Here is a 23,625-nt window from a genome sequence, read left to right as displayed (position 1 = left end):
AGCGGTTGGTCCTCAGGTACAGTTGGTACATGGTGCCTTAGCCAAGCTCTAGAGCATCCTCTTGGCTTTGATCTGAGAGATTTTCAGTCTCCAGATTTTCTGTTACTTGAAGAGGTCAAGTAGCAGCTACAGGAGCATAGCCAGCACCCCAGTGAGCTCCTGAGCATGTTGGGAGGAGTGTGGAGCCGCCTGAACAGACCAGGTCCCCATGTGTAACTCTTCCCAGTTGCTCTAGCTAGCTAGTGGGCCCGTCTGCAGGGCCTTCCCTCCTGTCCCCTCTCCCATGCTCTGCTGGTCGCCTCTCTAGGGTCCCCCGCGCAGCTCGAGAAGGAGCACTTTCTGGAGATGAGTACTGGAAGTAAACACCGCCCAGCCTGGCTGACTAGGTGGGAAGGAGAGCTGTGTTTGCCGCAGGGATTCAGAGGCTGCTCCTGACTAGAGCAGTCTTTCTTTTCCACTGAGTAGGTCCCTTTTCCACTGAGCAGGTCCCCTTGTTGCAGTGATGTGGCCCCAGCCCTCATGGACGCCAGGTGGCAGTCTTGCTGTCCTTCTTCATTGTACTGCCCATTGTGGCTGGCAGGTTTCACATCACCTTCCCTGCCTAGAACAGAAGCCAGCAGGTGTGGGAGGCCTCATCAGTTCAGTTCAGTTCAGTCGCTCAGTCGTATCCGACTCTTTGCGACCCCATGAACCGCAGCACGCCAGGCCTCCCTGTCCATCACCAACTCCCGGAGTTCACCCAAACCCATGTCCATCGAGTCAGTGATGCCATCCAGCCATCTCATCCTCTGTCGTCCCCTTCTCCTCCTGCCCTCATACAACACAGCAAAAAGCTACCTGTCCATGACCGAGCAGAAGGCCTTCTCTTGGCTGCAGTCTTTGACTCTCCTAAATATCAGTGAACATCCCGCCTTAGGGCCCTGCCTCTGAACTCCTACTGTCCCAGTGGTCTTCAGTAGGCCCTTAAACTGAATCCAGATACCACTGGCTTGTGTCTATCCTGGAAAGCTCAGCCCAGTCCGGAGCATATCAGCATATTAGCAAGGTAGAAGCGTACCCAGACCTGCTGAAAGCAGCTTCAGCTCAGCTGTGAGAGCCTTTTTCTTTAATGCCTTTCATTTTACAGTATTATAGCGGTGATTCATGTTTGGCTGTAAGTCCTAGTTTCGAGTAGTGGGCTTTGAAGCCGCTCACTCGCTGCCTCTCTGTTGCCTCTCGGGCCTCCTCCTTCCCTTGGGTAGCAGCGCCCGCTCGAGGTGGAGCAGAGCAAGGTGTAGGGCTGCACCCTAGCCCACGGGGATTCTTGTGTCTGGAGAGGGCTGCCGGGCCTGTCAGGACAGCTGGAGGCTCAGTGCCACTGCCCTTCTCATTGGCTGCAGAAATGCATGGAAATGAAGAACACCATCCTGGCCCGGCAGAAGGAGATGCACAGCTCCCTGGAGAAGGTAAAACAGCTGATCCGCCTCATCCATGGCATCGACCTCTCCAAACCTGTAGACTCTGAGGCCACTGTGGGGGCCCTCTCCAACGGCCCGGACTGCACACCCCCTGCCAACGCCAGCACCTCCACGCCGGCCCCCTCCCCGCCCTCCTCCTCCTCCCAGAGCTGCACAGCGAACTGTAACCCGGGGGAAGAGACTAAATAACAGAGCCCCGCTAGGATAAGCCACAAGATCCCGGCGGCAAGGAGAGCAAAACACTGAAGACTCTAGCAAAGCCAAGCCGGATTTCTTCTGGAAAGTACAGAATTCTTTTGGTTCTTTGGTTCCAGAGAGAGAGAAGATGCTTGTGCCAGGTGGCACCAGAGTTTGCCAATTGATCCTTCTTATTCTGTGTGTACATGCAAAGATTGGACCATGTTACATGAAATAGTGCCAGCTGGAGGTTCTTTGCCAGCACCATGCCAAGTGAAATAATATATTTACTCTCTCTATTATACACCAGTGTGTGCCTGCAGCAGCCTCCACAGCCACGATGGGTGTGTTTTTGTTTGGTCGGGGGGGAAGCAGGGCCGGGCGGAGGGAGAGCAGGTTTCAGACCCTTGTCTGCCGAGCCGTCTGTCTGGGTGGAGAGACAAGTCCAAAGAGTGCGTGGGCTTTCTATTTCTAAACTCTCACTACTATAAAACCAAAAAGAGGAAGGGGAGATTTCACCAACCCCAGTGCCCAGAGGAGGGGTGGGGGTGGGGAGGGGGTAGCCGGGGTGGGAACAGTGTACCGAATAAGCAGTATTTCATAGTGTCTGGAGAGGGCACCGTGCCCGGAGAGACGGACACCAAGAACCAGCCACCCGGTTCTTCTCCAGAGCACCCCACTCCCCGACCGTGGGCGCCCCCACATTCCCCAGCTTCCTTCCCTGCTTTGGCAAATTGGTGCCATCCCCATGGGTGAGCCGGTTACCTTCCCTCTCCAAGAACAAGCAGAACCAGGCCTCAGGTGGCCCTTGCCCGGGGCAGGGAAGAAGGGTGTGTGTGTGTGTCGAGGAAGGAAAAACGGTGGATCAGTGATTTTACTTGAAAACAAGCTCCATCCCTTTTCTATATTTATAAGAAGAGAAGATCCTGAGCGAAGCAGCACGCGACCCAGGTGTGTGTGAATCGAATGGAGATGTTTCTTTACTCTTTTTTTTTTTTTTTAATTTTTGTTTTTATTCCATTTTTCTTTAAAAAAAAAGTTTTATTTTGTTGTTTATTTTACATTTTTGGTAACAAAAACTAAAATAAGGAATAGAAAAGCTGTTTTTCAGGCTGACAGTCCAATTAAGGGTAGTCGAGACCTTGCATGGTAGAATAGGAGCCGTAGTGTCAGTGAGGTCCAGTGAGTCTGTGTCAGTCCTTGTGTCATCGTTTGGGGCACTGTTTTTTTATGCAAGGGCAAAAATCTTTGTATCTGGGGATAAACAACAACAACAACAATTTTTTTTTTAATTAAAAAGGAAAATAAAAGATATTGAGGTCTTCCTAGTGTTACTTAAATTAAGATCAAGGTAAGAAACATTGTAAAAAAAAAAATTACAAAAGTGCTATTTGTTTCCTAAAAACAGTGATTTCTATTAAAAAGGTGTCAGAACTGGAGAAAATGCTGTGTAGTTATAATTTTTTAGCACAGAACCTGCTGATCATGATGACATTTTGCTGTGTTCGTGTCTCAAGACTGGTGGGCTAGTCTCCGTGATTTCTGTCCTCCAGAAGGCTGCAGCCCTGACAGGCAGGGGCAGCGCTCTCCCACCATCCTCCCCTCCTCGGGAAAGACTGTCATCCCTGCTTGGTGCAGGGAGTGGGGCTCCTGTTTCTGGAGCCCACATGGAGCGCGGATGGTGTCAGGGTCCTGCTCCTTGTCTCCTCGGGTTTTGCTGGAGCAAAAGGCTGGTGCCTAAATAAGATCCCTTCCTTTGGTGCTGCTCTTGGTCTTTCAGCCACCAGCATTTCGAGTGCCTGGGGGACAGCTTTGAAGGAAGTGGCCAGTGAAGCTCATTGGTGCCCACACACCCTGGCTTTGAAGGGTGCAGGGAGCAGGCTGGCTGCATCAGCCCTTGGTGCTTAGAGAGGACACGGGAGTGAGATGTCTTGAGGGGACAGGGTCTCTCTGAGACGAGGGAGTCCCTGGGCGGCCTTCGTGTCATCACACCTTTGAAGAGAGGTCTGCATCTCCAGCCACTTTCTCTGCCTGCTGGCTCCAGGCACTGGAGATGGTAGTCTTACCCCACTTTGCTCACCCACAAGCTTCCTGGGTGACCTTTGGCTAGAATGCTGTGCTTGCCTTGGCTTGGCCTGTCGCCTTCTTGAGAAAACCAGGGTTCTGAAAGGCTTGGACCATTTTTATCATTTTTGCCTTGTGGGAAATAAGTTTTTGTCACGTGTGCCCTCCTGCTGGAGACCTTTGCCCATGGCACACATCTGGCCTCAGGAGAGAAGCAGAGACTCTGTGCCCGGGCACTCCCAGAGCATCTCCCCCAAGCCCAACCTGTGTCCAGTAAGGGCCAGAGTCTAGGAGGGGGCAGAAGGGACCAGTCATCTCTCCCTCACCTAGTGAAGCCGGGAGAGACAGATGGACCCTGAAGGCGACTGCCACAGAGCAGTCCTTTTCACATAAAACGTGTCTCTTCGCTACCAACAGTTTCTGTCTCTCTTCCTGGGATGTTTGTTAGAAGAGGGGATGACGAGGGGGCTGCATCGGCCTCTTGAGAGTCAGGGTCTGGCTGCAAGGTTGCCTGAGGGGGAAAGAAAGGCGCTCCCTTTGCTCGTGCAAAAACCAAGGTGCTATGTCTAGTCAGGGAGCTTTGGGAGATGCCTGGACTAGTTGGAGGAATGGTTGGCGGAGCTTCAGAGCCCAGAGGTGGGCTGTGTGCCCTGTCTTGGAGCCCTCCCATCAGACTTGTCTGGGCCCAGAAACAGGAGGTGGCCGCTTAATACCTGTCTTCTTGAAAGAAGAGGCCTTTGCTCAGGAAGGAGCCACTGGGGATTCTCAGGGGTGGGTGGCTGGGCTAGGAACTAACTGACCAGGATTTTGCAGGCTGCTCTGAGTATTCACACTCTGACCTTGCCAAGGGTTGGGGTACGGATTCCTCTCAAGTTCAGATGTAAGCTGTTGTGCTAGTCACCTAGGATGACGGAGTGGAAAACTGCAGCCCTGCCCCCAAACCTGCATTCTGGATTCAAATTCTCAAACACCCCTCACTGCAGAGAAAAGGCCCTAGTCACCAGTGTCCTCCTCCTCCACTGTCCTGCCAAGAGAAGAGACTCCCTGTCCCTCCAGACTCGAGGGTCCCTGTGACCACCTGAGACACACCTTCATGACCGCCCCACCTCCCTCTTCCTCTCTGCTGCTTTTCCTCCACTGACAGACGCTTCTGAGGGCAGCCAGCTTGCAGCCGCTTCAGAGGCCGGGGAGCGCTGGTCGGGGGCTGGGACTGGTCCAGCTGCCCGCTTGGGCTGGATCAAGGGGCCTCTTGTCAGTCCCGTGGCCAAGGTGACGTGCCCTGGAGGCAGTGAAGTCATGTTGCTGTCATCTTCCCTGCTCACGTTCTTGCCAGTGTGGCCTGCAGCTCCCTTTTTCTTTCAGAGCCTGCTGGGTCTTGTCTCACCTCTGCTGAGCTCATCCTTCCTTACTGGGCCCTTTTGGGGCAAGCCTGCTGGTCATGCCTGACAGGGAGGCCCCCCTCGAGACAGCCCCTCATGGGCCTTACCCTGTGTGGGGCCTGTACCCTGGCCATGGTGGCCTCCGGCTCGCACCCAGCGCCCAGTGTCCCTGTGGCTTCTTGCTCAGGCTCAAAAGGGCGTGTGAGTGGGGCGCGGCTCCTTGCCCCGCGCCTCTCCCGTGAGGGCGCCGCGTTTCCGGCTCATTGCAGTCTCTGCGTGTGCAGTCACCTCTCCAGCCATCTCTGCCACCTACTCCTGGGGCCAGCAGAGCCCTCTTGGGCTCTCAGCCCGAACCACGACCCACACAGCACACTCATGATGGTTTCCTCCCTACATTCCCTTTTAGGGTTTAGTCTTTCTCATTTATCCAAAGGGCTTAATTTAGGAGACTTCTACCCCAGGGGAAGAAGGCTTTTTGGTAGGAGGAAGAATGGGGGCCCAGGTACATCTTCTAGTCTCTGGGCTCTCCAGATTGGGTGGCTTTTGTTGGATGGAGGTGACCTTGCTCTATGTAGAAAGGAAGACCGTGGACCTCACCCCACCCCTCAGCTGGGCACCCTTGGCAGGAAACAGGAGACCCACTCTCTCCAACTTACAGCCGTCCCCAGTGTCACCTCCTTTCTGGGAGGCGAAGGGCGACCCTCCCACCAGAGCACAGGGGAAGAAGCCGAGAGTCTCCCTGTTTGGAGAGCCCAAGTGGAGCTCCTGAAAATAGCCCCTGTAAAGGAAGAACAGGGCTCACAACGTCTCTTCACTCTCCGCTCGCAAAGGCTCTCGTTCCCTGAGGACTCCACCAGCCCCACCGCAGCCTCTGGCCCCTGCCCCTCTCTCTGGCATTGCTGGGTCCTCAGCCCAGGGTACGCTGCAGTCAGGCAGGACCGCCGGAGGTCAGTGAGCTCTGAGCAGAAAAGTGCCAGCCAGCTCCCAACCTGTCTCTTGTCCAAGCCCTTTGTGATTTCAGTCTTGGTAGAACTTGTATTTGGAGTTTTGTGCTTCAAAGTTTTTGTTTTTGTTTGTTTGAGTTTTGTTTTGAGGGGGTGGGGAGGGATACAGAGCAGCTGATCAATTTGTATTTATTTATTTTAACATTTTACTAAATAAAGCCAAATAAAGTCTCTCAGGCTCATGGTGTTGGGTTTGCGGCAGGGGAGGGTGGATGGGACACAGGCACTCCAGCCCCAGCCTCTGGGGGCGGGGGGGGCCCCCACTGCTGGGCTCCCGCCAGATCCAGCACCTCCCCAGCCTTTCTGACTGGCTTATGCCCCAAGCCAAGAGGAACGTGAAAAGGAGCTGTTAAAACTTAACGAAAAGGGTGTTACGGGTGAGAGGATGTAGGAACCAGCCCCAAACCCGCTGGGGCCGAGGAACGCTACACCCACCTGAATAGCAGCAGCAGACGGAGGCCCCAGGCCTCACCCAACAGATGCCCCCCAACAGCCCCTCCCCAGAGACCTTAAATAATTTAAATAGCAGGAGGGTGGGGTGGCGGCAGGGAGTGTGTGTGAGGTCAGGCGGGGCCTCGGGGCTGCTGCAGGGCAGTGAGGTATTTGAGGGCAGCAGCCCCGTAGTGGCGGGACAAATCCTGGTGGAACTCGTCCTTGAGGGCCCGGACACAGTCACGATAGGTGGGGTTGGAGCGGAAGCGGGTGATGTCAAGGCTTGGGGCATGCGGCAGGTGGATGGTGAAGGCCTCAGGCAGCACCAGGAGCTCGTATTCCTGGGGGGCGCGGGAGAGGGCGGGGGGATAGTCACTGTGTAGGCTGGGGGAGGGTGACAGCTCTGGGGCGGGGGGAGCAGATTCATCCAAAGTCAGAGACTTGAGTTCTACAGAGGGCCCTTCACGGTACGGTGTGCCACCGTATAGTGAGCCCCTTGGGCCTGCTGTTTAGTCGCTAAGTCACGTCTGACTCTTTGTGAACCCACAGGTGAGCCTGCCGGGCTCTTCTGTCCATAGGATTTCCCAGGCAATAACACTGGAGTGGTTTGCCCTTTCCTGCTCTCGGGGAAATCTTCCCGACTCAGGGATCCGACCTGTGTCTCCTGCATTGGCAGGTGGGTTTCTTTACCCCTGAGCCACCCGGGGCAGCCCTCGCTGGGCCTAGAGGTATTCTCAGATCAAGGCTGGAGACAGCAGGGCACCCTTACCTGTGCATCCAGCTCTATGATGTGGGCCACCTTGTTCCAGCCAAAGCCCACGAAGCGGGGATCATAGCGGGGACAGTCACGCGGCACCACCACGTAGGGCTCATAGTCCGCTGCCCACTGCACACGGTACGGGGCCTGAGCCTCGCGCCAGCGGGCGTAGTCTGTGGGTGCATGGCCCTGGGGCCACTCATGGTACCTATAGAGGGGCAGGGTAGGACAGGGAGCCAGTCTGAGACTGATGGGGGTGGGTGTGGGGAACCGCAGTGCTGGGAGGGGTAGGCCATGGCCTCTCTCACCTGAAAGTATAGAGAGAGCCAGCGTCCAGCAAGGTCAGCAGTTCGGCTTTGGAACTGGGGAAGCTGAAGCGGTAGTGCAGGGTCTCGAACGCAGGCACCACCAGGGCTGCCTTCCGCCTGCCGTCCAGCTCCAGCTGCTCGATGGAGGCCCTGAGGAGGGAGCACCCCGTGAACCGGAGAGAACTGGGGTGGGGCTCTGCCTCCAGCGCTGGGCCCAGGGGTTCTCTTTTTGTTGGACGTAGGGCCCAGCTTCTGGGGCCAGCGCACCCTGAAGCGTGGACACTGGGGTCCAGGAAGGAGCAGGGATGCCCCCGCCAGGGCCCACGGGTGCCCCCGACCCTGTCCACACCCACCTGTGTGCTGTGGCTCTCCCCGAGCCCGGCCCACCTGAGGTAGTCGTAGAGGGAGTAGGCGGGCAGGAAGTCGATGTCGCTGAGGAAAACGTAGGGCGTGAGGGCCTGGGCCAGGGCCACGTTGCGGAGCTGGTTGATGGGGTAGAGGGAGCCCTCCCGGTACACCACGTGGTAGGCCACGTCCTGCCGGGCAGAGAGCACCGCCGAGGTCTCCACGAAACGCAGGAACTGCTGGGCCTCTGCGTCTGTCAGGTACAAGGCCAGGCTCATGGGGCCCGGCCAGTGCCTGCACAGGGCTTCCAGCATCTGCAGCCTGGGGGTAGGGAGGTGGTCAGCCCAGGGGAGGACTGGGCTGCCTCCCATACTCGCAGCCACGGACAGCCCCCTCCAGTGGCTTGCTGAGCCCCTTCCAAGCACTTTTCGAACTGTGCTTATTTCATCTCTACAGCTACCCCACAAGGTGGGTACTTTCTCATTTGACAGATGAGAAAACTGAGGGCCAGAGATATTAAGCCTTGCCCATGGTTCCACAGCTACAGAGGGCAGTTTCCCGACATCTGGGTGGTCCCCACTGCCCGAGCTCCTTCTACCGTCTCTCCGGTGTCTCCAGCATCAGGAAGTAAGAGCTCTCCCTTCCACCAAGTGGAACCCTCCTCTCGAAACTCCCAGACTGCGCACCGTGTGCCCTGGGGCTGCCCTCGGCTCCCTCACCGCTCCATGGAGAGCTGGGCCACCAGGGTGACGTCGTGGGGCTGGGGGGGTGGCGGCTTGTGGGGCAGAAAGGTGATGTGCACGCGGTGCACAGTGAGCTGCTGCTGCCGGAACTCAAAGCAGGCGTCCTGCTCCTCCAGTTGTGCCAGGGCCTGCTGCAGCTGGAGGGTCATCGGGGAGAGGAGGGCGGGCTGGGTGGGGCAGGCGGACAAGCCCTAGACAAGCCCAGGTCCCACCGGAGCAGGGGGTGGGTGGGGCAGAGCCTCCCCGACGGAAGGGAAGGGAAGGGAAGGGAAGGTGGCTCCCTCTCACCTGCTCGGCCCCAGGAGGGGGCGGGCAGGGGCACCCAAAGAGCTCTCTCCGCAGCAGGTTGCCGTCGTACTCCAGGAAAGTCAGGTAGAGGTTGCGGAAGGATTCCACATGCTTGTTCTTCACACGAAGCTTCTTTGGTGAGTTCCAGTGGATCACCTGGGATCAGGGAGGGCATGGAAAGGGGCCGGGGGGGTGAGGGGGGACGGGAGCCCATCGCCACTGCTCAGCGCCCCTCGCCGGGCTCACCTTGAGGTCAGACGCCTCCGAGTAGCAGCGCTCAGCCAGTGTGTGGTCTGACAGCTGCACGTTCCACATGCAGGGCAGGGGCTGCACCAGCCATGGGTGCTCCTTGATGACGGCGTTGAAGATGTCCTGGGCAGAGACCGATGCCGTCACACCTCGGCCCAGAGCCCGCCCCCACCGCCCTCCAGTGCCCCCAGACCTGGTCGGCCAACGAGGTGGCAGGCAGGGTGAGCAGCTCCCGCGTGGCCGTCAGCTTCCACATGTGCTCCCAGCCAGCCTGCCGAAGCCGGTCCAGCCGTAGGAGTATCACACCTGCTCGGGGGGAGAGGCTGTCATGCCCACCTGGGATGACCAGCTCCTGGGGCCAAGGCTCCTGAAGGTGTCTTCCGAATGCTTGTTTTTGTGCCGTGTTAATATTTTCTGACCGCTCAGACGTGAGTGTGGACTCGCTGGGTCCACAATTAACCCTCTTCGGGGTGAAGGGGAGGCAAAGCAGAGTTTACAAAGCACCCCCACAACCGTCTTCTCAGATTCAGTGGTCCCAGGGCTGGGAAAATCACCCCCATTTAATGGATGAGAAAACTGAGGCTCAGTGGAATCAAGTGACTTGGCCAAAGTCATCCAGCATCATCAGCCCAGGTTAGAACTGTGATTTCTGGCTCTTCTCCCAGTGTTCTTTCTACAGAACGGTTCTTGGGGGCCTCCCAAGCATTCTATGCTCTAACCAGCCCCAGGGGCCCAAGGACCAGTGGCTGCCCTCCTGCCCCCCCTCAATACTGTCCCCACCTGTGTTAAATCCCCGGCCCAAGGCAGGCCAGGGCCTGTGGTTCCTCCAGAGGTTGCCGAGGTACCAATCGCTTTGGTTTTCCACGAGACCAATCGCTTGCTTGTCTGGGAGGGAGGGCATGACAGAGCTATCTGAGGCTGCCACTGGACCTCAGCTCAGGGCTAGGCCACAGGGAGGCCTGGATGGGCCAGGGAAGGGGGCTGACTGGGGTGGGGTCCCAGACCTCTCACCAGAAAAGTGAGCAAAGAGTGCCCAAAGTTCTGCAATGTTGGAGGCAAAGGTGACATCTGTGTCCAGGACAATGACACGGGCCAGGTCGGGGGGCAGGGCACTGGGCAGCACTAGCTTCATTAGCCCATAGAGGCCAGAGTAGTGCTTGTTAGGGATCCAGGAGACCTGGGGCTGTGGGTGGAAGCACAGGGCATGAGCCCGCAAGAGAAGGGCTTACCAGTGTCGGAACATACTCCGGATGACGTACCCAGGTGGGTGAAGGATTGGCGCTTCAGTAGATGTGATGGGACTGGGGGTCCCATGCAGCTCTAACCTGCCCTCCCACTGATACCCAAAACCCTGGGAGGAATGAGGGGGCAGAAAGGCTGGGGCTCCTGCCTTGAGCTCGTCAGCGTTGTAGAAGCTGATCTGGACAGCAGGCACCATCCATGTGTGAAAGAGCGTCTCCAGGATGTTCCTGGCCACAGCATCGGTTACCAGGTGAAGGTGCAGTGGGTTTTTCCTTGAGGAAGGACACGGGAGGAAAGCTGATGGGCCCCAGAAGGAACTACCCAGAAGGACGAGAGCCCCGCCCGACGGGCTCAGAAGTGGAATCACTGATTGCTATCACGAGCTTCTCCCTGCCCAGCTCAGGGTATTCTTACAGCCTCCTTCCAGGGAGGAAAGGGACACTCCTGGCTGTACCTGTAGAACAGCAGGGATTTCACCAGGGTGATGACATCTCTGCTGGAGTTATGTCCCGCACAGACGATGGCCACCTGCAAGAGCTGGGGAGGGGACAGCAGGTTGGCGGGCTCCAGACGGGAAGGACCTGGGGTTGGGTTGACCCGGCCTAGGGCAGTAGAGCCCCATCTGGCATCGGAGCTAGGCCGGAGTGTGGCGAGGGGGCTCCACGGAGCCAGGGTACACCCCCTCATTTCCCAAACAGGGAGGCCAGGGCCAGGAGAAAGGCAGGTGTGAACCCGGGGCGCCCCCCGCTGGCCGGTCAGTGTCAGAGCCGACTGCAGGTGTTGGGATTCCCACAGGTGTCCAGGTCCCTGGGCTTAGGGGCGCGGGGCGGGGGGGGACCCTGGTATTCCCGCCGCCAGGGGCCGTGCGCACCTACCTACCTCGCACTTGGGCGGCAGCGGCGGCGGCGGGATGCAGTCCGAGCGGTTGTGGCCCCTGGGGTCTGCCGGTGGGTCTCCATCGAAGGTAGCGGCCCCCTGAGACCGCGGCCGCCCGTCTGGAGGTACACGTGGCGTTGGTGAGCCGGGTACGGATCTCGGGTCACCCCCGCCACCCCCACCCCGCCTCGCCTCCCGCTCGCCGCCGAGCTCACAGTCTGGGTCCCCGCCGAACAGGAAGAAGCCGATCAGCAGCAGCAGCAGCAACGCTGCGGCCCCCAGCGTCCGGGGGCGCCCTCGGAGCAGCATGGGTCCTCACGGCGGGGCACGACCCCGAGCTGTGGGCTCCATCGCGGGCCCTGTGGACCAGGGAGTGAGAGGCGAGGTCAGCCCTGGGCGGCGGGGCCCGACGGCCACCCGGTCTTCTCTCCCGCCGTTGAGTCGCCACCTCACCTACTCCAGGGGCGTGGGGTCCCCAACCTTACTCTCTCAGAAGCTGGCTGGGGTGCAGGGAAAGGGGAGGTGGAGGGCAGGCCAGCCCCGTCCAAGCAGGAGCCAGCCCCGCCCCCAACCTGGGTTCAGGTTTCACCTCCGCTTGGCTGAGTCCTAAGGGGCGGGGAGACCCCCCCCAGGGGGAGGAGGAGGGGAGGGCTGCCCCGCCCCGCTACCAGGAGCCCCAACACTGGGGAAGGAAATGCGGGAACCCTCAGGGTGGCCAGAGGGCTCGGGGGCAGCCACCCGTGAAGGACCAGTCCAAAACTACCTGCTTTGAGCCCATCCCCCTCTTCCCTGCCCCGTGAACCTTCCCCTGCGGGAGGGGCAGGGTCCCCAGGCCCAGGATCTAAGGAATAGCCAGAATAAGGGAAAGGGAACTGGGCTGGAAGGGCCTAGCGGGGTGGGGGTTGGAGGGGGGGGGGTCCGGACACCTGCTCTGGGGGCGGAGGCGGGGCCGGCGGCCAAGACCCGCCCAGGAGCCGCGGAGCACCTGGAGTCCCAGCTTTCCGCCCGGTCTGCTCCACCCCCACTCAGTGCAGGTGGCCTGGCGGCAGAAACCGCCTTGTGAAGGTCCCCTCCTGCCCAGGAGCTGGCCAGGGGCCTCCTCGGCAGAGCCGGGAATCCCCAGCCCTTGCCTAGACAGTCGTGGTTGTGCCGGGCCCCCATCCCCCAGCCTGGATCTCTCTCTGTCTTCTGCCCTGGAGGGATTGGGGAACAACCCATCACCGTTGATGGAGCCGGAGTGCCTGTCCTCTGCTCTAGGCCCTGTGCTGAGGTTCCCCTGCCTTGCAGCAATCAACCCTCAGTCAGTCCTGTGACACCAGCTGGGTTCTCCCTGCAGAGCTGAAGTGACCAGTTAGAAACCCTCCTGAGGCTCTACCCTGCAGAGTGCCGTTCCTCCTTAAGGGCTTCCTGTCCCACCACCTGCCCTTGAGGTTCCTGCTCCTGGATTCTATCAGATTCTCACAAGGTAGGCCTCTCCTTCCACATTCCTTGATTTGTTGTTTTCCTAGTTCTTCTTGCAAGGAAACCTCACTGACTTGTTTATAGCTTGTGTCTCCCCTACAGGGTAGCTGCTCATCGGACTGGGCCTCTAGCACCCAACCAGGGCCTGTGAGTATGTGCTGAACACGGATGGGCTGCAGTGTGACCTGGACAGAGAGGGGTCCAGGCAGTGTCCTTCAGCCCAACTTCCAGCTGTAACAAGTGAGGGTCTGAGAGGCCCCAGCCCGGGAAGAAGCTGTGGCAGAGCAGCCCAGCCTGAGACCACTCCCCTCCTCTGTGAGGCCAGGATGCCTTTCTCTGGGAAATGGGGGTCTGCAAGGAAGGGCTGGCTTTGGGACTTTGGAGGCCAGGGGCAGTGGTTACTATGGAGACTGATGCGGCTCCTCATACATCTGGGAATTGAGCAATGAAGGGAGGTAGGGTCCGCTGATGTGTCTGGAGCTTCGAAACTTCAGTCCCCTGAGCCTCATTTCTAGCCTAGACCTGGGATGAGTGTGAGTGAATCCCTCCCCAGGCCCCTCAGCAGAGACTGCGGAGGAGTGGATAGGGTACCCTGTGAGGGCTTGATCAGGGAGTCTGTGCAGGGAGCTGGGTAGTCAGGTAGTCACTCACGGTACTGGCCCTACTCCTCACTCAAACTATCACTCAGGGGGATATTGAGGTGCTGAGATCCTTGCTGGGCCTGCAAGAAATTCTTCTGGGGTGTGGAAGGGGGAAAGGGAGATAGGTATGGGCATGTGAAAGAGTGCTGGTCTTCTAGGCCAGAGACCTCGTTTGACCTAGCTCTACCCAGGACTTTTTTATGTGACCTTAGACTACCCAGGCCTCTTCTCTGGGCCTCGGTGTCCACCTCGGTATACCTGTTGGACTGGTCTAGCTGTCTTCCCCTGTGGTTCGGGCCAGAGTGAAGGAGACAGGATCAGGTCCAACTTGCCCAAAGGCCCTTCAAAGCCCAGCCCAGGTGACCAAATTCAGGCAGGGGCCCAGGAGGGCGGGGCTGCCCTGGGTGCCTCCTGTACACACGACCCTCTTTGTCTTTGGGACCTAATGAGGCACAAGATCTGGAGAGGAAATTCAGGCCGCTGTGCTGCTGCCAACCTGGCTGAGCTCCTGATCCCTTCCCTGGCCTGAGGGAGGGAAGAAAAACAGCCTGCAGCCCCAGTGTCCCTTATAGTCTGTCCAAGGGTGGGGGTGGGGGGCGCGCTCCTCTGTCTCCCATGCCCTTCTCCCTCCCCAGAAGCACTGGAACCACCAGCCCTGGGAATGCCAAAGAAACCCTGCACAGTCCCCTTCCTCACTCTTCCACTCTGCCTTCCACACTTCCCCTTCCTCACTCTGTGTCTCTAGCCTCAGATACAGGGGCGAGAATACTGCTGATGAGGTTTGGCGAACAAGTTCATTAAGACGGCAGGGGATGTAGGGAGGAAGGAAGGAAGAGCCCCAGCCAAATGCCCTGAGCCCTGGTCTTAATCCCAGTTGCTAACTTGATTCATGACCAAGCGGCCTCAACAGTTGCTGCTCTGGCTGAGCTGTGAGCAGTAGGAGAGAGGACCCTATCACAGGAGACCCTTACTGTGGTCTCTTTGACCAGTGCCATGCTGTGTGACCTAAGACAAGTCCATTCCCCTTCTTGGGCCTCTTATTCCCCATCTGTGAAATGGAATTCATACCAATCTGGCCAAGTTACTAGGAGGAGTTAAGTATGAGTGAGCCTGGCACCCAGAAGGTGGTGAAAAATAATGTAGATGATGCCCATGGCCACCTCTCTGTTCCCCAGGAGGTTTGCCACTCTTGAGGCCCTGGACACATCTCCCTGAGTCTTCATTCCCTGGCAGGGGCAGGGCGGGAAGTTAGATCCTCCATCTGAAAAAGAAGAAAACTAAGCTGGGAGGAGACTTAGGCAGCTCAAAGATGGGTTGTGATTTCTTGGTGAGGTGTGTTAAAATGCCTGGATTTTGTGGTCAGACTAGACCAGGATTCCAATCTTGACGGGGCGTTCTTAAGCGGATCCTTTCCTCTTGTGGAGATAATATCTGGTGGAGAGGATTAAGTAAAATACTGTACTATTCTCAGAGTACCATAAACCTGCTGCCCTGGTCCCCAGCGGGGCAGTCCCGTGGGGCCCAGCCTTGCCCCGCCCCTTTGCCCACAGCCAATCGGCGGCCGCCTCTTCCGCGCATCCGTTCCCTCCACCTCTGGCCGCTCCTCTCCCGCCGCCACTTCCTTCCAGAGAGGCTAACCCGTTTGGGAAGAGATTCCCTGGAGAAGTTCTCGTTTCTTGGGAAGCAGCTGAGAGCTGGAAGATGCACCGGAGGGCCAAAAAGCGCTGTGAAATTGACCCCGAGTTCAAAGAGCCCGTCTGCCCTCTAACCATTTTACAGATGGGGAAACCCGAGGCCCAGAGAAGGGAAAATCCTCGTTAAGGTCACCCCGAGCGGAGAGCAGAAGCCCAGGCCAGGCTTTTCTCCGTGAAGATGGGAGTTCAGGTGCGCGATTTGGCGGGAGGGCGGTGGGAGGGAGAACATGCTCCGTGTGGGATCCGGGGCACTAACGATGCTGGCCAGGGGGATCTTGAGTGGGAGGCTGGACTTCTCGCTGCCTCAGTTTCCCCAGCACTACCTCTGGGAGAAGTCAGGCGACAAGGCAACGGGCCAAACGCGCGCCTGCACACAGTCCGATTGTCCTTAGGCTGTCCCCGCGCTCCCCACCCGCCCAAGTCTGATGGAGAAGGCTCCTCTCTGGGCGCTGCCTCCCAAGCCCTTTAAAAGCCAGTCCTCCCGTTCGAGCCTCTCGGCATTCTATTGGAAAGGCTCTTGATCCCTACTCCAGAATTAACTGCTCAGGCTGCCGCGGGAGCTTTTTCCCGGAGCTGTAACTGCGCAGGTGCAAGGCGGCAAACCCGGAAGGCGGAAAAGCCGGTTGGGGCCGCCGGGGTCGGGGGCGAAGAGCGTGTGAACCAATGACCTGAAGGAGTTAGGGAGGGCGGGATTAGGCCCGCGGTTACTTAACGCTACCCTGGTGGGAGGGGATTTAAGAAATGGGGTGAAGGGTGCCTCAACGGCTCTTCGTGTCACCGTCCTTGTGGCCCGCGGAAGTTAAGCAGCAGAGAGGCGGGCCTAGCGCCGGAAGCAGGAAGGAGGGCGCAGGAAGCAGGGCCCCGTAGCCAGTCGCGCTGTCGGTCCGTGGGTCTGTCGGTCCCGAGGGCAGGATGGAGAAGCTGCGGCTCCTGGGCCTCCGCTACCAGGAGTACGTGACTCGTCACCCGGCCGCCACGGCCCAGCTGGAGACGGCAGTGCGCGGCCTCAGTTACCTGCTGGCAGGTGCCACCCTGACCTTTGACCCATCCCTTCGGATCTCTGACATCTGACCCCACCTGCCTCCCCTTCCCTTCCCTGCGGAGCCTGGGTAGTGATCGCTGTGCTTGAGGAGTTCCTTCCAGGTTCCCGTTGGGGCATAGGGAGGGAATGTCCAGGGACCCGAAGCGGCAGGGAGAGACAGACTCTCACCGGCGCCTCCTTCTGTGCCTTTTCCCCAGGTCGTTTCGCCGATTCGCACGAGCTGTCAGAGCTGGGTGAGCCGGGCTCGGGTGGGTGGGGGGCGAGAGGGTGGGGGAGGGCTTCCCAGAGGGCTTCCTAGATTTCCCGTTAGATCATCCAGTTCTGTGATTGAATCAGACAGGGGTCCAGCGTCCACTGTCCTAGGCCGTCGCGTATACCCCCCATGGTTGAGAGAGATGTCTGGGGACCTTGACTGGTCAGGAGGCTGAGCCAAGCGCCTCTTCTGCCTTTGCTCTGTTAATCTTCCCTACAGTCAAGTGAAGTGGCTACTGTTATTGTCTTCCTTCTCCAGTTAAGGGAACAGAAGTTTAAGTGAGGTTAAGGAACAGCCACCGAAGGCCTCAACCAGGATTCAAATCCCAATCTCCCAAATTCCAGAATGCCCAGACTGTAACTGCCTCAGTGGTGTTTACCCGGTCAGTACAGGAGGCACAGGTCCTGAAAGGATGAGCTGGGTTTTAAAAGGTAGGGATGGAATAGAATTTCAAGGACAGGCTGCAGAGAGGCAAAGGCCAGGAGGTGACTGCACCTCCCATGTCTCTTTGGAGCATGTTGGGCAGTTGTGGGCTGCTGGATAACCAGTGCTATTCAGCAGGGCAGTAGCTGGTATGTCATAGAGATCAAACCATCCTTTCTTGTTCTAGTGCTCACACAAGAGGTCGTTAGGGGGAGTGGAGAGCTCTGAGGAAGTGGGTGGCAGGACCTGTCGTTTCCACATAGTGTGTGGGTGGCTGAGCACAGTGAGGAATAGGTGATCCCTGCTGCTCTGGGGAGAAGGGGAGGGGGTGGAGGCTGCAGAGCCAGCCTCTCAAGGCCACTCTCTGCCCCTCAGTGTACTCTGCCTCTAACCTGCTTGTGCTGCTAAATGACGGAATCCTACGGAAGGAACTTCGGAAAAAATTACCCATGGTAAGAATTGTGCCCTGAACTGAGGGCCAGAAGCAGGGGCCTCAGGAACAAAATAGTAACCACCAGCCCGTGTTTGGAGCACGCGTTATGTTCTCATAGAGTACGAGACATGGCTGCCTCCATCTGTGCCTCTAGCCGTTAGGTGACGAGTCCAGGCATTAGTGTCCCCTTATCAGGTGGAGAGACTGGGTTTCACAGGGTGGAGTCGCCTGTCCCAGCAGGAGACCTCAGGCTTACGCACTTAGTCTTGGGAAGAGGAACATGTATGTCTCCTGTCAGAGGTGTCCCCTGGGGGAGGAGCTGAAACCAGGGGGCCCTCCTGACCTCTTGGCCTGGGGTTCTTGCAGTCCCTGTCCCAGCAGAGGCTACTGACATGGCTGAGCGTGCTGGAGTGTGTGGAGGTGTTCATGGAGATGGGGGCCACCAAGGTGTGGGGCGAAGTAGGACGTTGGCTCGTCATCGCCCTCATCCAGCTGGCCAAGTATGTCGGGACTGTGGAGGGCCGGCCTGGGGTGGGGGTCACTGAGACCAGCTGTACCGACGGTGTTCAGTAGAGCAGCCCGGACCCCTGCCGGCTAGCCACCTCCCCCTTCCCCAGCCCTGCCGTACTCCCAACCCAGGGCTGTACTTCGGATGTTCCTGCTGATCTGGTTCAAGGCTGGCCTCCAGACCTCACCCCCCATCGTTCCGCTGGACAGGGAGACCCAGGCACAGTCCCGGGGTAAGTGCCTGCCCGCTCTGGAGTGGAACGGGGCACGGGGCTGATTGGTAGATGAGAGCTGACCTACCTGAATATGGCACTGTCACCGTGGGGCACATCTCTCCCCATCTACTCATTTTGTCCTCGTCGTCATCTTATATTGGTATTTTACAGAAAAGAAAAGAATGATGAGGTCAGAGGCCGGATGAGAGCTTAAACTCAGGACTTCTGACGTTGGAGTCCTCAGTCATTTTTATGGGCGCGGGAAGAGGACACAGAGCATCGGGAGGAAGCAGGGGTCTTGCCAGCCTTGTCTTTGGGCCTGGCTCTGTATCAAGAGCACAGCCTCCTGAGGCAGGGTACCCAGCAGATATGCCCTTTCAGGGCTTTGGGCCCATCAGCTGTTGGCCTCTGGGTCTTACCCCCTTGACTTTGAGTTGGGGGCAAGTCTTTGCTTCTGTTTTCATGGTCATGTTGAAAGCAAAGCACTCAGAAGATACGCTCTTCCCCTCCTTCTTAAACATTTTTGTTTATTGGCCACGCCACACAGCCTGTGGGATCTTAGTTCGCTGACCAGGGGTGGAACCTGCACCCCCTGCAGTGGAAGCATGGAGTCTTAACCGCTGGGCCACTGGGGAAGTCCAGATACAGCCCCTTCTGTGCTGTGGTCGCCATGGACTACCGGCCCCCCGCCTTGTTCCAGTGCCTGGGAGGCCTTAGTTCTTGGCTGGTATATCTGCACAGGTGATACTGGCCTTTCCCCAGGTTGGGGAGGGCTGCGGAATGCTGCCCGCCGTGGACAGGTCCTAGGCACAGCCTGTGCTGTGGTGTCCTTGACTCAGCTGCTGCCTTAGTACAGGTTTATCCATTCTCCCCCTAGCCATGAGCATTCACTGCACCTGCATTCGCTTGTAGGCTCTGCTAGAAACGTGTCCCTCTGACAATACGACCTTTTATCTATTCCCACTAGATGGTGACCACAGCTCTGGTAGCCAGGAGCAGTCATATGTGGGGAAGCGGTCAAACCGGGTGGTGCGAACCCTCCAGAACAGTAAGTGTGGGAGGTTGCTGGATGAGACACCTCGGTGCTGAGGTCAGCGTGGGCCTGAGGGCCTGGCTTTCGTCACGGCCTGCCCGCCCCCTGCCCCGCCGGCCGCTTACCTGCCGCCTTTGTGTTCTAGCTCCGTCCCTGCACTCCAGGCACTGGGGGGCCCCGCAGCAGCGGGAGGAGCTGGGCGTTGCCCCCACCCCGCTGGGGCTACAGGAGACCATCGCTGAGTCTTTGCATATCGCCCGGCCCCTGCTGCACTGTATCCTTAGCCCAGGCCCGGGTCGCGATAGACGGGGGCAGGCAGGGCGGGCCGTGTGCTGGAGACATCCTTAACGCCGTGGCCGGCAGTGCTCAGCCTGGGCCTCTGGGGTCAGCGGTCGTGGACACCCTGGCTCCTGTCCGGTGTCGTGGATGTGACCAGGTGAGCCGGGCCTGCCTGGGGCCCCATTCCCTCCGTCCAGCTTTGTGCTGCAGGCCCGGCCTCACGTGGGCAAGCAGGGTCCTTGCCTCTCCTGTCACTGGCCCGAACCTTGTCCCTTCCCCCCAGCCTGAGCCTCTTGAGCGATAGGAAGGGCCTGACCCGGAGGGAGCGGCTGGAGCTGCGGCGCCGGACCATCCTGCTGCTCTACTACTTGCTGCGCTCCCCGTTCTACGACCGCTTCTCTGAGTAAGGACTGGCCCCTGGCTTGGCAAGGCGCACCCTCTGCAGGGCAGAGTGGGGGAAGCAGGCCCGACTCCCCAGGCTGGTTCACGCCTGCCTTCCCTCCCTCCTTCCCCGATCTGGGTTCACTGAACACTTGCCATGTGCTACCTGGGTGTGGCCACTCCTGATTTCTTGGGGCCATCTGCCCAGTGTGCTGCTTAAGCTGTTGTTGGCAGGTGAGGGCAGGGCCCCGGGGACCGTGGGCATGAACTTTCCCCATCCTTAGCTTGCTCGCCCACTTTCCTAAACAGTTGGGTCATTCCCCACTGCTCACAGGAGACACTTAAGTTCAAAGAGGCTGGGCAGCTGAAATGAAGCCAACCAGCCAGCCAGTTCCCTCACCCGTGCTCTTTCCTGGCCTGTCCCTGCCTAGCCCAGCCCTCCCTCCATCCCCTGAGGGTCCAGAGCTCCTAGCCACAGAGAGGCCTGCTGGGGGTGAGTCAGGGGTGACTTGGGGCCAAGTCTCCCAAAGAGGTCACCTGAGGTCAGACTGAGATTTGAGGAGTGGTCCCTATACTGCGACTGGGGCTGTGAGACAGGCTGGAGGCTCCCAGGACCCGGTCTGTCCAGGTTGTAACAAGTACACTGCTTAAAGGCTGGAGTGATCGTTGGAATTGTACTTAACATTCTGTACATACAACTTCTGTTTATTTTCTGAGTTGGTAGAAAGTAAGCTTAGGTCAGATTTAATAACCACCTCAGTGAAAATAACTGCCTGACAGTTTCTATTTTCAGATCAGTTTGAAAGCTCATAAGGTTCTAAAGCCAAATCTTCTTCCACACTCCAGAGAAAACGCTCTGGAGACTTTGGTGGATCATGACCTCTGCCCACAGATGGCTTGCACTCTACAGAGGAAGCATTGTAGCCCCAGTATTGCTCTGAACTGAGGATTACCTAATTGCAGAGGTGGCTTCCCAGGCTGCAGGCCTCCAGTCTGGCTTGTCTTCCTGCCAACCTGACCAGCCCAGCACCCTTAGAGCAGTGGCCCAGACTGAGGAGGGCCCAGAGCCAGTCCCTCAGAGGACAGGGGCAGGGTGCGGAGGACCTCTGGGATATAGTCTGGGGAGAGAGAAGTTTCCTTCCCCCTTTTTATTGTCAGACAGTATAGTCTCTGGCTCTGGGCTGCCTGCCAGCTGTGGGCTGAGGTGTGACCCTCCCAGGCGTGTGGTTGGGGACGGCTGGACCAGAGCCTTCTGTCCCGAGGATGTCCTCGATGCACGTGGTGACCTGGCTTCTGGGATGCACTGCCTTTAGTCAGGTGGTCAGCAGAGGTTTTACACGCCTGGGTTTGCAGGAACCCAGGCCCCCCTACTCAGGCTACTCCTTTGTTGCAGGGCTAAGATCCTGTTTCTACTCCAGCTCCTGGCAGACCATGTCCCAGGCATTGGTCTGGTCACAAGTAAGCATGGGGTGAGGGCATGATAATTACCATCACGGAGCTTATGTGTGGCCCGGCTCCCTGTATCTCCTTGTAATCTGATTCTTGGCACAGTTGGGAGAGGGAGCCCAGAGGTTAGGTTGGGTGGGTGACAGCTCCTTGAATGTCATGAGACCAACTTCGCTGGGTGGGGACTATACGGAGGAATGAAGCCTGCTGGCCATTTGGAGAGGCACCCTCAGCAGAGAGGCCCTGGCTGTCCACATGGACAGTGGGACAGCTGTGTGACTTCTGTGAGTTTGAAACTCTTTGAAACACGGCCAGAGATGGCTCTGATGCTGGCGGGGGAGGTGGCAGGGTGGGGGCTCTGGCCAGGCGGATGGGAGCCTCAGGAGGGCCCTGGGTAGAGCCGGATTGGAGTCTGGCCCTCAGCCCTGAACTTGCTCCCCTCTCTGTCTTTGCAGGGCCGCTCATGGATTACTTGCCCAACTGGCAGAAAATTTATTTCTACAGTTGGGGCTGACGGACATTCTGCAAGTGGGGTGTGGGGAGGGGTAGGGGGTGCCTCAGCTCTTCAAGTCCCCTGGGCCCCTCTGCCCTAATAAAACTGACTCTGGCAGTGTCCACGCCTGTGACTGCTCCATGCCCCCAGCCCGGGGCTCCCGGCTCCATCACTCTGGCCGGGCTCCGCACACAGCCCTGGTCTCCACTAGAGCGCCCTTGATTCCCTCTCGACTCCGCATCCTGAGGGGAAGGAAGCACATGCCACACCTCGTCACTGGCCGGGATGCCCCCACCAGGACTGAGACGCGGGCTTCTCCAGCCCAGAAAGCTGGAGCCCCACCTCACGAGCACGGTTGGTCCCTGTTGACGGCCAGCAAGGCTGAACCCAGACTGGACGACAGCTGCCCCTGTGTCTTCCAGCCCACGCCCTGCCGGGGCCTGATGCCTGGCAGCTCCGTGGTGGGGCATGGTGCTGGTGGGCCTGCCTCAGTGCAGAGGGGCACCTCAAGCCCTGACCCCTGCTCGAGGGCAGAAGGCCTTTCTCCTGTGGGATGGGGACGTCAGGCCCCAGCCAGCGCTGTGGCCGGCCCTGGGCAGTGGTAAGGTTGGCAGGGCTGGGAGCCGCCACATGCGGGTTCACGGGGCACGAGCCGGCGTCTCCCCCATGGTCTTCCTGGAGGCACCGTGCAGGGATTTGGGCATGGCAGCTGCTGTTTTCCTGCCAGGTCTCCCCCTTCCCTCAGTCTCTGCTGCCTTTGCGCTGTGAGCAGACCGCACGCTCCTGCTGGAGCTTCTAGCTGGTCGGGCAGCCGCGTAGGTTCTGAGAGGGCTCCATCTGCCCTGTGTCAGCTGTGCCTCTGCTGCCCCCAGACACCCTGGGACGGGCCGGCTGTCCCTGACTGCTTTCCCCAAGTGCCTCTGGGAAGCCCTGTCCTGGTCCCGGGCCGGGGGCGAAGGCACTGGGTGGTCACCACTCGAGACCCGCGACCTTGGCTGGGCATGGCAGTGTGCTCTGGGCCTCGTGCCGTGTGTGGAAGTGAGTCAGGCCCAGCTCGCCGCCCTCACTCTCGACGGTGGCGGGGACGGGTGTGTGGATGCCTCCTTATGCCGAGTTGTTGCGGTCGGTGGAAGTGTGTGTGGACCGTGGTCAGACTGCCTGCCCGCCCCAGCAGGAGGGCGCCCTGGTCAGGGAGCCCTCCACTCAAGCCGGCTTCTAAACTGCTGAGACTTCATGTGTTTTCAGCAGGCAGTCGGGAATGGAGGCTGTGTGCGCAAGAACACAGCACAAGTAGTTGTTGCGGTGGTGTGGCAGCCCTGCTGGGGTGGGAGGGAGCCTGAGCGGAGTGGAGGCGGGGTCTTGAGGGGAGGGCAGGGCCGGGTCCACCAGGCAAAGGATGTCTTGGAGAGGGGAGGGGGAGGTGGTGGGGAGGGACCTGTTTGAAACCTCAGGTGCCTGTGGGCAGGGGAGGGGGAAGATGGAGGCCTGCAACCATGGATAGGGCCAAGACGGTGGCAGGAGGGGTGGGGGGTGACCCAGCCAGGCCTTGGGGACTCTGTGTATACAAAGGGAGAGAGTGGCGTCTCCTCTCAGAGGCAAGGAAATGAGGGGTTTGGAGTTAGGAAGAGCCATAGCGTCTGAACTTGTGGTTCCTGGCGGGGGAGGGGTTCCTGGGAGCCAGTTGTGTCCAGGGAGGGAGCGGGGTCCACACTGAGTTAACACTGGGCCGGGCAGGAAGCAGAGGGCCACACAGCCTTGCCGCAGGCCTGTGAAGAGACTTAGTCTCTGGTCAGAGGTCACACTCCATTTATTCGCTCATCGAGGATTTACTGAGCACCTAGCAGGCATCCAGTACATCCCGTAGTCCCTGCCCTTGGGAAGCTTACACTCAAGAGGCCCAGGTCCCAGGCTTTGTCACCTATGCTGAAGTCCGTGTCAGCCTCAGAGGCGGGCCTGCAGCCGTGCTAAGCTGTGGGGGTCAGCCTGTGGGGAGGCCCTCAGCA

General features: G+C 58.8%; 3 protein-coding genes across 67 annotated transcripts in view; 2 read left to right on the top strand and 1 right to left on the bottom strand.

Annotated features, from left to right (window-relative positions):
• PHF21A (PHD finger protein 21A) overlaps positions 1-6,252 on the top strand; it is a 192,761-nt gene extending 186,509 nt beyond the window's left edge. For 47 of the 50 annotated variants that reach the window (XM_086341330.1, XM_086341353.1, XM_086341302.1 and 44 more), the window contains one exon: positions 1,380-6,252. In XM_086341330.1, the coding sequence (XP_086197456.1) occupies positions 1,380-1,646 (267 nt within the window). In that variant the 3' untranslated portion in view covers positions 1,647-6,252. The remainder of the gene's footprint in view (positions 1-1,379) is intronic. The other 3 variants (XR_015142358.1, XR_015142359.1, XR_015142360.1) reach the window with 1 other exon arrangement.
• LARGE2 (LARGE xylosyl- and glucuronyltransferase 2) lies at positions 6,200-11,911 on the bottom strand. Of its 4 annotated transcripts, none has more exons than XM_086341297.1 (15): positions 11,775-11,911; positions 11,537-11,680; positions 11,325-11,440; positions 10,900-10,982; positions 10,594-10,717; positions 10,215-10,386; positions 9,984-10,088; positions 9,397-9,509; positions 9,201-9,326; positions 8,955-9,110; positions 8,643-8,803; positions 7,966-8,244; positions 7,579-7,728; positions 7,283-7,478; positions 6,200-6,854 (listed from the first exon to the last, which is right to left on the bottom strand). In XM_086341297.1, exons 2-15 carry the CDS (start codon positions 11,628-11,630, stop codon positions 6,645-6,647), a joined length of 2,085 nt encoding a protein of 694 aa, XP_086197423.1. In that variant the 5' UTR covers positions 11,631-11,680; positions 11,775-11,911; the 3' UTR covers positions 6,200-6,644. The 4 variants fall into 4 exon arrangements, with proteins under 4 accessions (XP_086197423.1, XP_086197424.1, XP_086197421.1 ...); XM_086341298.1 differs by having other exon boundaries at positions 11,807-11,890; XM_086341295.1 differs by having other exon boundaries at positions 11,325-11,680.
• A 73-nt stretch (positions 11,912-11,984) lies between these two features.
• On the top strand, positions 11,985-21,746 carry PEX16 (peroxisomal biogenesis factor 16). Of its 13 annotated transcripts, none has more exons than XM_086341359.1 (13): positions 11,985-12,786; positions 12,867-12,929; positions 15,203-15,307; positions 16,357-16,392; positions 17,211-17,287; positions 17,635-17,768; positions 17,908-18,008; positions 18,958-19,038; positions 19,169-19,297; positions 19,387-19,459; positions 19,586-19,705; positions 21,077-21,141; positions 21,585-21,746. In XM_086341359.1, the coding sequence occupies exons 5-13, from the start codon at positions 17,285-17,287 to the stop codon at positions 21,641-21,643; spliced, it is 765 nt and encodes a 254-aa protein (XP_086197485.1). In that variant the 5' UTR covers positions 11,985-12,786; positions 12,867-12,929; positions 15,203-15,307; positions 16,357-16,392; positions 17,211-17,284; the 3' UTR covers positions 21,644-21,746. The 13 variants fall into 13 exon arrangements, with proteins under 13 accessions (XP_086197485.1, XP_086197488.1, XP_086197487.1 ...); XM_086341361.1 differs by having other exon boundaries at positions 11,995-12,786; positions 12,885-12,929; XM_086341362.1 differs by lacking the exon at positions 15,203-15,307.
• Positions 21,747-23,625: the final 1,879 nt, after the last annotated feature.

Source organism: Bos grunniens, chromosome 15 (genome assembly GCF_055505025.1).
Source record: "Bos grunniens cultivar Pamir isolate PY7600 chromosome 15, Bosgru_T2T1.0, whole genome shotgun sequence".
NCBI classification, from domain to species: Eukaryota; Metazoa; Chordata; class Mammalia; order Artiodactyla; family Bovidae; genus Bos; species Bos grunniens.
This window is presented reverse-complemented; position numbering and strand designations above follow the sequence as displayed.

Coding starts and splice junctions, on each gene's coding strand:
- LARGE2 (XM_086341295.1), bottom strand. CDS start 11,630: ATGCTGCTCCGAGGGCGCCCCCGGACGCTGGGGGCCGCAGCGTTGCTG. Junction 9,327..9,396: donor CCACCTCGTTGGCCGACCAG/GTCTGGGGGCAC, acceptor GTCTCTGCCCAG/GACATCTTCAACGCCGTCAT. Junction 7,729..7,965: donor TCCCTCTACGACTACCTCAG/GTGGGCCGGGCT, acceptor CTCCCTCCTCAG/GGCCTCCATCGAGCAGCTGG.
- PEX16 (XM_086341354.1), top strand. CDS start 16,030: ATGGAGAAGCTGCGGCTCCTGGGCCTCCGCTACCAGGAGTACGTGACT. Junction 19,298..19,386: donor CGCCCGGCCCCTGCTGCACT/GTATCCTTAGCC, acceptor CGTGGCCGGCAG/TGCTCAGCCTGGGCCTCTGG. Junction 19,706..21,076: donor TTCTACGACCGCTTCTCTGA/GTAAGGACTGGC, acceptor CCTTTGTTGCAG/GGCTAAGATCCTGTTTCTAC.